Raw genomic sequence first — 12094 nt, 5'->3', positions numbered from 1 at the left:
TGTGGGAACTCCTTCAAAACTGTTGGAAAAGCATTCCAGGTGAAGCTGGTTGAGAGAATGTCAAGAGTATGCAAAGCTGTCATCAAGGCGAAGGGTGGCTAATTTGAAGGATCTCAAATATATTTTGATTTGTTGAACACCTTTTTGTTTACTACATGTGTTATTACATAGTTTTGACTTCTTCACTAGTTTTCTACAATGTAGAAAATAGTAAAAATAAAGAAAAACCCTTCAATGAGTAGCTGTGTCCTAACTTTTGACTGGTACTGTATATTATACCGGCCAAAAATAGCATCCTAATATGTAACTGTATTGATTTATTTCTTATTTTCCTCCATCACTAATATTGTAGTGTTATACCATTTTCTAGACACTGAAACGTCCCAGAGAGCCATGGAGATGGTGAACGGGTACCGGTTGCTAGGGAAACCTTTGGTGATCGAGTTTGGCCTAGAGCGGAGGGATGAGAAGAAACCAAAAACGGAACGGGACGAGGAGAAAACGAGAGAATGTAGTGTACCATCTCTACCTAACCCCAGTACTACAGACACTAAATACTACAACAGGACTTCAACACACAAATAAGAGACAGAAACAGACCGACCACATATGTGGTCAAAGGAGGAGAGTGYCTCTTCAACGACTGAGGTTTGACATTTCTGGTCCTTGTACCATTTGTTGTGTGAAGGTCGATTAACGTGGATTAGTGAAGTATTTTTGTCCTGGATTTTACTGTTTTTTTATGTATGATCATAGGCTGTGTTGCAATGTGAAGTATTTAAAAATCTGTTCTCGTTTGCATTTCATTTCTAAGGATGGGGGGGGCTTTCCTCCGGGGGTCCAGTGGGGGGGAAAATGGTTCCATTGTTGAGGAAAAGGTTTAATTGTACGTTAATAAAAAATGACTCAGTGAAAGACTAACTTGACTATTTGTGATTTAATGAGCCGCCAGAATCAGCGGCATAGGAACAACACGTTATTATTGATACAGGTCAGAAGTTACATTTAAAACGTCAGTTTTTTTCAACCAAATTCCTTGACATTTAATCACTAGTAAAAAATTCCCAGTCTTAGGTCAGTTTAGGATCACCACGTTTCATTTTAAGAATGTTGACAACCGTCCTAGAATAATAGTAGAGAATGATTTATTTCAAGCTTTTATTTCTTTCATCACATTCCCAGTGGGTGAGAAGTTTACATACACTCAATTAGTTTTGGTAGCATTGCTTTTAAATGTTTTAATCTTGGGTTCAAACGTTTCGGGTAGCTTCCCACAATAAGTTGGGGTGAATTTGGGTTGAGTCTTTGAGGTTGTGACAAAAGTTGTTTCTAACTGCTTTTGTGTGGCTCAGTGAGCGGCATGGAGCAAAACCGATACATGTAAGTGTCCCGCGAGAGTCTCAGCTGTCCATAGATGAGTTCACAATAGTTTCTAGCTCAAAGCCATTCAGGTCAACGGTGTTTTTGTGAGAAGGGTTTAGAGTTAAACTCCCAACACTCCAAATTATAGGGTTCGCACCAACACTCCAAAAAATTTCACACGGCCGACCCACCGTCCTGTGTATAATAACTTGTCAGCCCGCTATAGCCACCATTTATGTAAAATATGGTATGCCAGACGAGCGAGCGCCCCTTTACGGACCTCCATAGTTTATTTTATGCATAATATGGTAAAGAGTTAGAACTTGTTCCACGTTAGATATAGTGGCTGAGTATTCCGCACTGTCACCGGAGACGGGTTCAATTCCCTGACGGGGAGGAAGGAAGGGCTTATGACATTTTAACACCAAGTCTCAAAGCAGAAGAATATGTATTTGAAAATTCAAGCTTTCTTATATGATTTCCCAGCCTGTGGTGGGTAAATTTTCTCTCTCCACAAGACATTGGTTGTTTAGTGGTAGAAATTCTCGCCTGCCAATTGCGCGGTAGTCCCTGGGTCGATTTCCGGCCAATGCAACTGCTTTGAACATGGATTTTTGACAAAGTATTAAAGCAAATCCACCAGAGGCTATCTTAGAAATATTTTGTCGTGGAGAGTTCTCAACTGCCGTCTTGAAAAGTCCTGAGAGTGTTTTCATTTACAAGTTTGGACAGTCCGACTTTGACATTTTTTCTAGTAGACTTTTGTGAATCCATTGTAGACTTTCCAGTGGTGTGAGTTTATTTACTTTCTCGTGCAAGGCTTTAGTTGTTAAATGGGAAACTAATATCCAACTCGTCAGTGACAACTGTTGAGTTTTGAGTTTTGTGACAACAAAATGTTCTATGTAGAACAATCCCTTATAAGTTGGCTAGAGATTTGAGGTCCAGTATGTTGGCAGCAGCCACTCAATGCTAGTGATGGCTGTTTAACAGTCTGATGGCCTTGAGATAGAAAGCTGTTTTTTCAGTTCCTCGGTCCAGCTTTGATGCACCTGTACTGACCTCGCCTTCTGGATGATAGCGGGGTGAACAGGCAGTGGCTCGGGTGGTTGTTGTCCTTGATGATTTCTTTATGGTTTCCTGTGACATCGGTGGTGTAGGTGTCCCGGAGGGCAGGTAGACCTCGCTATACCCTCTGGAGAGCCTTACGGTTGTGGCGGAGCAGTTGCCGTACCAGGCGCTGATGACAGCCCGACAGGATGCTCTCGATTGTGCATCTGTAAAAGTTTGTGAGTGTTTTTGGTGACAAGCGAAATTTCTTCAGCCTCTTGAGGTTGAAGAGGCGCCACCTTTAGACTGTTAAACTAGAACACTGTCCATATCAGATTTTCCATATTGTTTATGAGTTGGCCCAGCGGCTTTGCCCGATGTCCTTTGTGATGAATTGATGTGACGTATTTAGGTGAGCAGACAGCTTGGGCGATTGATTTGTAAGTTGCCCTTCGTGCCTGCTCCCATACCCTATCATTCTATATATTTTTGGGACTAATTTGTGTACAGGTATGACCAGAGGGGCCACATCCCTGATTGGCAGATYAGTGGCAACCCTGATTAGAAGCACCTGCTGCTCATTTGTTGTTCTTTACAAATACTGTTTTGAATTAAAGGAAATTGTACCTACACAATTGTAGCTACACACTAAAGAAGACTGTAAAGTCGAAACGTCTGTGCACGCTATCCCTGATGCAGTAAACAAACAAAAAAAACATTGAATAATGAAATAGGCATTATGCGACATATTTCTGTGCGAACCCATTACACTTCTTTGTCTAATTTCCAATGGCATCCCAGTAAATAACCCCCTCAGTTTAGACATAGGAATGTGACATTTCACCCGACTGCCATTTAGTGAGTTCACTTTCAAAACTTGCAATGATCAGGACCTTCCCATAACTCAGCGGTTTGGCATCCTTAAATCACCCCAATCGCTTTCCTAATTTATTTTGGTCAAATGTATCGGTGGAAGTATTTACTTGCTGCTGCTGGGAACACTACAATAACTTTATAACCTTCTACTCCGACCTCGGTCTAAACGGGTCCTGCGCTTTACAGGTCTACTCTCAACACGCACTACTCAATGCTTCCCCAGCATTATTCATCCCTCCATCACCCTCATTGRGATTTATCTTCTTCTTCGATGAGGTTTAACGGCGGTTGGCATCCAATAAATGTTTCATTACCGCCACCTACTAGACTGGAGTACAACTCCCTTACACTTTGCTTGCCAAAATGAATAAATAAACAAATACCTTACCATCTCTAACACTACACTCACAATTATATTTTTWATAAATACCATACTCCACTATTTAAATCCATTTAGTCCTACTTCAGGCCAATAGCCTGAAAGGACACCACCACTTAATACACACTGTAACTCTTCTGATGTCAAGTCTCGCACACCCAAATACCTCTCTGCAGCTGCCACCACAACCTCTATTTCCTGCGGTACAGTTGATAACCATTGCTATAAATGTTAAAAATCCAATCTTACTCAAASATATATCACTTGTTGGTTTATCCCTCTGTACTGGTACAGATCTACTACTCTCACCACTTCTCCCCCTTAAACCATCTTCCTCTACTCTATTCACTGCCTCTGCATATGACAACTTCTGCACTACTCTAACCCTGGAAACCTCAACCTGCCTCTCTCTCACCGGACATTTCTGATCCCCAGCCCCATGGGCACCCCTACAATTAACACATACCACTACCTTCCCCAATGCTACACATTCCTTTGTCTCATGCCCTTCTGCACACTTCTCACACCTAGGAACCTCCCTCCTACACACTGCTGCCACATGCCCATAAGCTTGACGCCTGTAACAGCGTAATGTATTTTGCACATACAGGATAGCTTATATATCCTAACATCACTTTGTCGGGCAAAGACTCAACATCAAAACTCAAAAGAACAGACYATGACTCTTCTGTTTCACCACTCTGCCACCCTGTCTGCGTCGCACCAAACGACGAGCATCACAAACACTGCGGGAATCTTCCCCTTCAACTTTTACATTTACTGCAACCTCAGTAATCACTTCTTTCAATGGCTATCTTTTCTTGAGAGCAAAACAATTCACATTTCTTGCCCCCATTCGTTTATTGCGGAGCGCATTCTCCCTCTGACCAGCKGAAACACAAACAATTATCACAAGTCCACTTCTGGTTACCCTCACCGATTCCACAGCACTCAACTCTGTTTTCACCCACCCTGAAACCACAAATGGATCAGCCAAAAGGCAAGGGTCCACTTTTTCCAAAAACTTTACTCCTACTGTCACAGACTCATCTTTATCCTGACCCTCGGTACAAGCCTCCACCACACCTACAACCTCTGATAATTCGCCCTCGTTCACTTCCTCTTCAGCTAACTCTGCTTACACTTTCTACCATTCTCCTTTAACAAACCATCTCTCTTTTTCCCACCATTTTTAACCAACTCAAGCTCACCCTCTTAAACCTCCACTGCCTCTTTTTCCCTCCATTCCTCCTACGTATTCCAAGTAAACGTCTCCTTATGATAATACTGCACATCTTCTGACAACCGGCTGTCACAGTATCCGTACAATCAGCACGAACCCCCTGTGATGTAGCACGCAACAATGCATCCCACTTATAATGCGGCTGCTTCGTCTTGATGTTCTTCTTTATCAAAAGCTACCGTGACGCTTTTCAATTTCAAACAAGTGCCTGCGATTTATCTTACTCCTGTTCCGACTATTTACAACAGGTGTAAATAGCTGATCGTCATTGGTTTTATCATCATTATCAATATCAATTGCTCAAGCACTACCATCTGAACTATCCGCCATGCCGACCCCAGTCACAGTACAGTTGTGCCAAATCTGCCAAAAACAAAGATACAGCTTTGTATCTGCTTTATTACTGACTGTCGTCCGAAAGACCACAAACAAATTTGTCATCTAATTCTATTGATCAACAATGAAAGTATCGACCCCTGCCACTTCATGGGACTCAATTCTCATTATTTACACAATGTCGCCACCCTGTGGATATTTGTTTGTACACTATTCTCAAGAACCCAACCAAAAAAGCATGATAACAAGCAAAAGGTTGTGGTATTTGCTTCCTAAAAGCCTTGTAATTATATTTAAACCATCTCTGATTATTAGTCATTCATTGCAATAGTAATAGTATCAACATTAAACATAATAGTAATTAGGAAAATAATAATTCTAACCTGTCTTTTGCTTTCTTTTCAGTTTGCCTTAGAATCAAGTAAACATTCTACTGTTGAGCATATTCACTTGAACAATTTTGTTTTTAATCTAATGCAGAATTGAGAGAACCACACAGTGTTTCTGTTCTTATYTGGCTATATAACTTTTATTAGAATAACACATAACTAAACCCTCCACATCCCATCCACCCAATATATATTTTAACTGATTTGTTTTACAAGAGCTACACCATGTGCATATATATATTGTACATCCTCCTCTTCTTCCCAGTTCCACCCCACACAACTAAAGTGAAACCACAGTTTTCACACTGGACCCAAGACGATGTGTCCTCGTTGGTGGGAGCGAACTCCCCCCTTGCATCGGCCACACAAGGAACTGTTGACTTTAAATGTACTTTTTCTTTTGTGGCCTGTTGAGAGAAAGAGAACATGCATTTACTAAACTGTGCTAGCWAGATAAATCTTTACATCAGTTGTACATCAGATTCAATGGTTAGGGGGAAAAAACACTGGCTCCTGAGTGGTGCAGCATTCTAAGGCACTGCTTGAGGTGTCATTACAGACCCAGGTTCGAGGACAGGCTATGTCAAAGCTGGCTGAGACCGGGAGGACCATGAGGCGGCGCACTATTTCCTCCGACACATTGGTGCGGCTGGCTTCTGGATTAAGGGAGCAGTGTGACTTGGCAGGGTTGTGTTACTGAGGATGTGGGGCTCTCAACCTTGTCCTCTCTCAAGTCTGTGGAGTGTTCCAGTGATGGTACAAGGCTGTAAATACCAATTGGATATCATGAAAAAGTGGTAAAAAATTTAGTATTTTTACAGGTTGGCATAGGAGGATGAAACATGTGTCTTGGGTCCAGCTGGGGTGGTTTAGGAGGAGGCAGTGGCAGTGGTCCCGTCTGTGAGGAGAAAGCAAAATGTTAGCTGGACATTCTATGTTTGATCTCCACCAAGGTAGAGTGGGGGACCCCAAACGCCTGTGTGGCCTGCCTAACTGACAGCCTTTTTGTCCCTCACCTCCACCAGTCCGACAGCCACGGCCCCTTGGCAGTAACGTTTCCATATCTTGGGGTTCTTTCGCAATGTGATAATGTTTTGCATGATGTTCTGGAAAAGAGGACAATATGATGGTTATTAAAGGATTTACTCTATGTCTAGCTGTATACAAGGGTGGCAGGTAGCCTATTGGTTAGAGCATTAGACCAGTGATCAGAAYGTTGCTYMATTGAATCCCTGAGCTGACAAGGTAAACCTCTGTTGTTCTACCCCTGAACAAGGCACTTAACCCACTGAACCCCGGTAGGCCGTCATTGAAAATAAGGATTTGTTCTTAACTGTCTTGCCTGGTTAAATAAAATGTTTAGCTACACCTTAATTCACAACCATCTGGCTTATAATAGAATTTGTAATGGGGTTGAAGGAAAAACAAATATTTTTATAGTTAGGTTCTACACTGAACAAAAATATAAATGCAACATTTGAAGTTGGAAGTTTACATACACTTAGGTTGGAGTCATTAAAACTCGTTTTTCAACCACTCCACAAATTTCTTGTTAACAAACTATGGTTATGGCAAGTCGGTTAGGACATCTACTTTGTGCATGACATAAGTAATTTTTCCAACAATTGTTTACAGACAGATTATTTCACTTATAATTRACTGTATCACAATTCCAGTGGGTCAGAAGTTTACATACACTAAGTTGACTGTGCCTTTAAACAGCTAGGAATATTCCAGAAAATGATGTCATGAAGCTTCTGGTAGGCTAATTGACACCATTTGAGTCAATTGGAGGTGTACCTGTGGATGTATTTCAAGGCCTACCTTCAAACTCAGTGCCTCTTTGCTTGACATCATGGGAAAATCAAAAGAAATCAGCCAAGACCTCAGAAAAATATTTGTAGACCTCCACGAGTCTGGTTCATCCTTGGGAGAAATTTCCAAACACCTGAAGGTACTACGTCCATCTATACATACAATAGTACGCAAGTATAAACACCATGGGACCACGCTGCAGTCATACAGCTCAGGAAGGAGACGTGTTCTGTCCTAGAGATGAACGTACTTTGGTGCGAAAAGTACAAATCAATCCCAGGACAACAGCAAAGGACCTTGTGAAGATGCTGGAGGAAGCAGGTACAAAATAAACTATATCCACAGTAAAACAAGTCCTATATCGACATAACCTGAAAGGCCGCTCAGCAAGGAAGAAGCCACTGCTCCAAAATCTTCTTAAAAAAGCGACTACGGTTTGCAACTGCACATGGGGCCAAAAATAGTACTTTTTTGAGAAATGTCCTCTGGTCTGATGACACAAAAATAGAACTGTTTGACCATAATGACCATTGTTATGTTTGGATGAAAAAGGGGGAGGCTTGCAAGCCGAAGAACACCATCWCAACCATGATGCACAGGGGTGGCAGCATCATGTTGTGGGGTTGCTTTGCTGCAGGAGGGACTGGTGCACTTCACAAACTAGATGGCATCATGAGAAAAGACAGTTATGTGGATATATTGAAGCAACATCTCAAGACATCAGTCAGGAAGTTAAAGCTTGGTCGCAAATGGGTCTTCCAAATGGACAATGACCCCAAACATACTTCCAATGTTGTGGCAAAATGGATTAAGGACAACAAAGTCAAGGTATTGGAGTTGCCATCACAAAGCCCTGACCTCAATCCTATAGAAAATGTGTGGATAGAACTGAAAAGGCGTGTGCGAGCAAGGAGGCCTATAAACCTGATTCAGTTGGGTGGAAGCATAGTCTAGTGGTTAGAGCATTGGACTAGTAACTGAAATGTTGCAAGTTCAAATCCCTGAGCTGAGAAGGAACAAATCTGTTCTTCTGCCCCTCAACAAGACAGTTAACCCACTGTTCCTAGGCTGTCATTGAAAATAAGAATTTGTTCTTAACTGACTTGCCTAGTTAAATAAAAAAAGTTACACCAGCTCTGTCAGGAGGATTAGGCTGAAATCTACCCAACTTCTTGTGGAAGTTTGAAATGTTTGACCCAAGTTAAACAATTTAAAGGCAATGCTACCAAATATTAATTGAGTGTATGTAAACTTCTGACCCACTGGGAATATGAGGAAAGAAATAAATGCTGAAATAAATCATTCTCTCTACTATTATTCTGACATTTCACATTCTTAAAATAAAGTGGTGATCCTGACTGACCTAAAACAGGGAATTTTTACTTGGATTAAATGTCAGGAATTGTGAAAAACTGAGTTTAAATGTATTTGGCTAAGGTGTATGTAAACTTCTGACTTCTGACTTCAACTGTAATTGTTGGTCCCATTTCATGAGCTGAAATAAAAGATCCCTGAAATGTAAAATATTATTTCTCTCAACTTTTGTGCACAAATTTGTTTACATCCCTGTTAGTGGCATATCAAGAAGRTGATTAAACATTATCATTTCACAGGTGCACCTTGTACTTGGGACAATAAATGTCCTCTTTAAAATGTGCAGTTTTGTCACACAACACAATGCCAAGGGATGTCTCAAGTTTTGAGGGAGTGTGCAATTGGCATGCTGACTGCAAGAATGTCCACTAGAGCTGTTGCCAATAATTTAATGTTAATTTCTCTGCCATAAGATGCCTCCATCATCGTTTTAGAGAATTTGGCAGCACGTCGTACTGGCCTGACAACCACAGACCACGTGTATGGTGTCGTGTGGGCGAGTGGTTTGCTGATGTCAACGTGAACAGAGTGCCCCATGGTGGGGTTATGGTATGGGCAYGCATAAGCTACGGACAATGAACACAATTGCATTTTATGCAATTTGAATGCATAGAGATACRGTGGCGAGGTCATAAGGACCATTGTCATGCCATTCATCTGCCGCCATCACCTCATATGTCAGCATGATAATGCACGACCCCATGTCGTAAGGATCTGTACACAATTCTTGGAAGCTGAAAATGTCACAGTTCTTCCATGGTCTGCATACCCACCAGACATGTCACCCATTGAGCATGTTTTGGATGGTTTGGATTGACGTGTACGACCGCGTGTTCCAGTTCCTGCCAATATCCAGCAACTTCACGCAGACATTGTCGAGGAGTGGAACAACATTCCACAGGCCACAATCAACAGCCTGATCAACTCTATGTGAAGGAGATGTGTCGCGCTGAATGAGGCAAATGGTGGTCACAACAGATACTGACAGGTTTTCTGATCCACTCCCCTACCTTTTTTTTTAAGGTATCTGTGACTAACAGATGCATATCTGTATTCCCAGTCATGTGAAATCCATAGATTAGGACCTAATGAATGTATTTCAATGGACTGATTTCCTTAAATGAAGTGTAACTCAGTAAAATCTTTGAAATTGTTGCATGTTTGGTTTACATTTTTGTTCAGTATAATAGTTATGTGGGCAGAGTCTATTCTTGTCATTGCAGGTGGTTGAGTAACTGGGGGATACATAGCTAGTGTTTTGTTATACACCACAGTAATGTAGGGCCCAGTTGTGTTATTAGCCAAAGCATCACATGATGTTGTTATTGTGCTATGTAAGCATGTTGCTTCATTAAGAAAAGGGGATATGTGATGCCCTTGTGTAATGGTGTTGAAGGACACAGGGGGGAGGACAGGAAAGGGTTGTAGAAGAATGTATACTTTATGAACGTGAATAAATGCCTATGCTCATCAGTAACTAAAAGTCAAGCTAGTTATATTACAATTCCATAGATAGCTAGAATAGAAATAAATACTGTATGTTCTAGCTAGCTATGAATCATTAGCTAAAATAGATTCTCAATCTGAACGATTTCTTGCGTTTGTTTTGACCGGAGGCCACTGCCGGAGGCTCCGGACTGGAGATCACTGTGAGGGCATCACTGGAGGCTTCTTGCCATGGATCATCACTGGAGGCTTCTTGCTATGGATCATCACTGGAGGCTTCGTGCCATGGATCATCACTGGAGGCTTCGTGCCATGGATCATCACTGGAGGCTTCTTGCCATGGATCATCACTGGAGGCTTTCGTGACATGGATCATCACTGAAGGCTTCTTGCCATGGATCATCACTGGAGGCTTCGTGCCATGGATCATCACTGGAGGCTTCGTGCCATGGATCCTCACCGGAGGCTTCTTGCCATGGATCATCACTGGAGGCTTTGTGCCATGGATCATCACTGGAGGCTTCTTACCATGGATCATCACTGGAGGCTTCGTGCCTGGAGCGGGCACCACCCTCCTGGCTGGATACCCCACTTCAGCCCGGTACGTTCGAGGCGCTGACACAGGACGCACTGGGCTGTGCAGGCCGCATTGAGATACTTGCGCAGAGCCAGCGCAGGATACCCTGGACCGTGGAGGCGTACCGGAGGTCTGGAGCGTGGAGCTAGCACAACTCGTCCTGGCTGGATACCCCCTGTAGCCCGGCAAGTGCGGGGAGCTGGAACAGGCTGCACTGGGCTGTGCTGGCGAACCGGGGACACTGTGCGTAGGGCTGGCGCAGGATAACCCGAGCCGAGGAGACGCACTGGAGACCAGATGCGCTGAGCCGGCACCATCCCTCCTGGCTCGATGCCCACTCTAGCCCGGCCGATGCGAGGAGCTGCGATGTAGCGTACCGGGCTGTGAACGTGCACTGGAGACACCGTGCGCTCCACCGCATTACACGGTGCCTGACCAGTACGACGCTCCACCCGGTAAGCACYGGGAGTTTGCTCAGGTCTACAATCTGACTGAGCCAAACACCTCGTGTTCCCCCCCCCAAAAAAATTGGGGCTGCCTCTCGCGCATGTTCCGCTGTGCCACCMCCTCAGGACGGCGATGTTCTCTCGTCTGTCCCCAGGGTCCCTTGCCTTCCAGGATTTCCTCCCATGTCCAACTCTCCAGGTAACCACGCTGCATGGTCCTCTTTTGGTGGGTAGTTCTGTCACGTTCGTCGTAGTGAGGAGACCAAGGCGCAGCGTGATGTGAATACATTCTTCTTTAATTAACGAAGAACACTTAAACAAACTAACAAAACAACAAAACGAACGTGAAGCTATAATAACTGAGTGCTGACATGCAACAACAAATAGACAACTACCCACAAAACCAAAAAGGAAAATAGCAACCTAAATAGGATCCCCAATCAGAGACAACGATAAACAGCTGCCTCTGATTGGGAACCAATTRAGGCCACCATAGACCTACATTACCTAGACATACAAAATCCCCATAGATAAACAAAAACCCTAGACAAGACAAAAACACACATACCCACCCTCGTCACACCCTGACCTGACCAAAATAATACAGAAAACATAGAAAACTAACCGGTTGGGACAGGGTAAACAGGTCCGGATGGAAATACAAGGGAGTGGTGGTGTGGTGAGTKCGGAAAAGGGTAGCAGGGTGGTGAGATGTGGAACAGGAGACAGGAGCCAGAGTCAGGGTGGCAAAACTGCAGTGACAGGATAAACAGCGTCAAGCAGGGAAACAGGTACAGCAGG

At 43.2% G+C, this 12094-nt stretch overlaps 1 protein-coding gene and 1 long non-coding RNA gene across 2 annotated transcripts in view; both read left to right on the top strand.

The window, feature by feature from the left end:
* Positions 1-712, top strand: part of rbm41 (RNA binding motif protein 41) — a 20342-nt gene extending 19630 nt beyond the window's left edge. The window contains exon 7 of the mRNA XM_023984793.2: positions 371-712. Coding sequence (XP_023840561.1) covers positions 371-585 — 215 coding nt within the window. The 3' untranslated portion in view covers positions 586-712. The remainder of the gene's footprint in view (positions 1-370) is intronic.
* A 3275-nt stretch (positions 713-3987) lies between these two features.
* LOC139027545 (uncharacterized) lies at positions 3988-8976 on the top strand. Its single transcript, XR_011479654.1, has 2 exons — positions 3988-4626; positions 8462-8976. It is a non-coding gene; the product is annotated as an uncharacterized lncRNA (long non-coding RNA).
* Positions 8977-12094: the final 3118 nt, after the last annotated feature.

Source organism: Salvelinus sp. IW2-2015, linkage group LG4q.1:29 (assembly GCF_002910315.2).
Source record: "Salvelinus sp. IW2-2015 linkage group LG4q.1:29, ASM291031v2, whole genome shotgun sequence".
NCBI lineage: Eukaryota > Metazoa > Chordata > Actinopteri > Salmoniformes > Salmonidae > Salvelinus > Salvelinus sp. IW2-2015.
Note: the sequence above shows the minus strand (reverse complement) of the source record. Positions and strands in the feature narration are given on the sequence as shown.